This window comes from Habropoda laboriosa, unplaced genomic scaffold (assembly GCF_001263275.1).
Source record: "Habropoda laboriosa isolate 0110345459 unplaced genomic scaffold, ASM126327v1 scaffold65, whole genome shotgun sequence".
Taxonomy (NCBI): Eukaryota; Metazoa; Arthropoda; class Insecta; order Hymenoptera; family Apidae; genus Habropoda; species Habropoda laboriosa.
In genome coordinates this window covers 3,937,889-3,940,629 of record NW_017100254.1, presented here as the reverse complement: position 1 = coordinate 3,940,629, position 2,741 = coordinate 3,937,889, and the positions used below count along the sequence as shown (strand labels likewise).

Here is a 2,741-nt window from a genome sequence, read left to right as displayed (position 1 = left end):
AAATATTATATACAGTATAAATTTTATATTATTTATTATAAGATGCAATTCTATGTTACTTATTGTATTGTAGGATTTACAACAAATTATATCTCAGGAACAAGACAAATTTTTGGAATTTGCAAAAAGCAAGTGGCATGAAAGATCACTTAAAATTACATGTGAAGATTACATAAATATATGTTGGCAATCAAAATTACAATATATTCATAAGTTACCTAGATATTGTGCTGAAGTAACAAATGTTCCATTTATAGCAGATAAAAATATTGAAATAAAATTTATTTCTGTCTGTTTACAAATGGTGAATAATAAAAGTATTAAGTACTTATAAATGAAGGAAATATATATGATGTTTCATACATGTGGGTAAAGTCTGTTTTTGTCTTTCCAGTCCTCTGCAAAAATAGATTACATATGTTATGAAACATCTTGTATAAGTACATGTAATTAATCCAGAATTTCTTCTTGTATAGGGTGAATTACCTGAAATAGTATTGCCAACTCTTACCAGACCATATATGCTACATGTAAATTCAGAACAGTTACAAAAAAGATTTCCTCCTAAAAGAAATATTCTCAATGAGTCATCAATTTCTTATAAACTATCTGTAAGTGAAGATCCAAATTGTCAAAAATTGGCTGAAAGTAATAATGTGGATTTAGTAATTTCATCAAGTGGTCTTAATTGTTTAGTAAATAACATTGAACCAAGTTATTCAAATTCGTGGATTTTACCCTTAGTTATAAAAAGGCATAATGGTAAAAATGTTATCTATATAGATAAACCAGCACCACCAACAGAAAGTACTATACAAGAAAAGAACTCCTGGGTATATAAATACATACTTAAATATTTCCTTCTTGGTGCCAAACACCTAAATTCAACAAGGTAAGGTCTATTATTTGCAGATGTTCTTTTTCAAATTCTATTTCTCTATTTATTAATATTATAATTGACATATTTGACTATATAATATTAGTATTGAAGGAAATCAGGATAATATATTTGATGATGTTAATTCTGAAGTACTATTAAAATTAGAAGAAGAATATGAAAATAGTTTGACAGAAACTAAAAATGAATCAAATATGTTAGAAAAAGGTAGACATATTAAAGAAACTTCAAAAGAGTTTTCCAATACTACTAGTGATCAAGGTAACTGTTCCGTTGAGGTATTCATTGATATATTCATGAAATTATTTAAGTTAGTAAAAAATATTAATTGTTGAACTAATTTCTTATTAAAAGCTTTCACTCTGCTTACACATATTAGTAATCATTTTTATGAATTAATAGGTGCAGTAAATAAGAATTCTGAAATGGCAGAAAATAATGTATCATACAAATTATTCACTATTGGTCCACAGTTTTCAGAACAGAATGAATTGATGAAAAATGTAATTAAGGAATACAAATTATTAATTCGAACAAAAACAGATGGATTTGAGGTTTGTATATATTATGTAACATTTTATTTGTTTTAAATTAACAAGTTTCATAAAAAGCAATGTTTAGGAATGTAATAAACAAATAAAATAAAATTTTCTATTTACTTTATTTTCTAGATTTTACAAAACAAAGTACAGAGATTGTTATTCTTAGCACCGAAATTAGAATATCAAGTCGATCTCGGTGCTGAAGTAGTAACATTAGAAGAATCATTGAAACAATGGATATCGTTAATATGCAGGCCACACACGTTTCTTGCACGAAGTAAATAATCCATAATTAATAAGACTGTGGTGTATTAATAATGAAATACATATACCTGAAAGTTGAATTTAATGATAAGCTTCTATATATTTCGAGTTATAATCATGTATACTTTCAGTTCGAATATCTGCAGAAACGTCAGAAATATTACAAATAGAACATCGTACAGCAATTTCTATAAACAACGAAATTAAAAGGCTTTATAACATGAAAGTTGAAGATTCTTTGACAATTTTGCATAATGTTGTTCAGTCTCTTGGAAATTTATCTCCAGGACGTTATATTATGAGACATACAGTAAGAAATGGGGCATTTGCTACAATTTATAAAGAAGTAGAGAGTCCAGGGTAAGTGACTTAAAAAATATATATTTATTAGAATCTTTTAATTCAGAATAAATATTAATGTTATTCTAAAACATTTAATATTTACTTACAGAAAGAACATCTTTGACATGTCTACAATCTATGGTAAACAATTTCATAGTTTACTTAATCCTTCTTGGATTCCATTAGACAAAACAATACCAAGCCCAATGTTTAAACGTCTTGAAAGAATGCCAGCTATGTTTTACCCATCAAATAATAAAAAATTTTCCAAAAATAAGAGGTGCTTAACAGGAAACAAATCTAACATGGGTATATAGTTCTATACTATGATTTTTTATTTTACATAGGCAAGGGTTATAACCACGTAATTTTAATTAACATTATTAATTTCTTTTTTTTTAGGGACGGTACGTAGAAGTTTAAGAAATAAAAAGAAAACGTGATTGATAATCCAAAAGTAAGTTATTCATTTTATTTAAACATAATTCTTGTTAAAGTCATCCAAAATAAATATGTCTAAATATAATTTTGTTTTGTAAATATTTGTAAAATGTACTTCCATTAAATTCATTGGTAATCCAATTAGGAAGAATGTTATGTACATCAGTATTCATTACTATACAAATTTTGAAAAGAGTAAGGAGAATCATACATAGGATATACTTACTTTCAAATTTATTTATCTATAAAACAGG

At 26.0% G+C, this 2,741-nt stretch overlaps 1 protein-coding gene across 1 annotated transcript in view; it reads left to right on the top strand.

Moving 5' to 3' along the window:
• Window positions 1-2,489, top strand: part of LOC108572256 — a gene marked incomplete at its 5' end in the record, with an annotated part of 2,925 nt that extends 436 nt beyond the window's left edge. The window contains 8 exons of the mRNA XM_017934456.1: window positions 73-304; window positions 477-892; window positions 984-1,159; window positions 1,301-1,452; window positions 1,570-1,717; window positions 1,836-2,064; window positions 2,156-2,355; window positions 2,449-2,489. Of these exons, the coding sequence (XP_017789945.1) occupies window positions 73-304; window positions 477-892; window positions 984-1,159; window positions 1,301-1,452; window positions 1,570-1,717; window positions 1,836-2,064; window positions 2,156-2,355; window positions 2,449-2,489 (1,594 nt within the window). The remainder of the gene's footprint in view (window positions 1-72; window positions 305-476; window positions 893-983; window positions 1,160-1,300; window positions 1,453-1,569; window positions 1,718-1,835; window positions 2,065-2,155; window positions 2,356-2,448) is intronic.
• Between the last annotated feature and the right edge of the window lie 252 nt (window positions 2,490-2,741).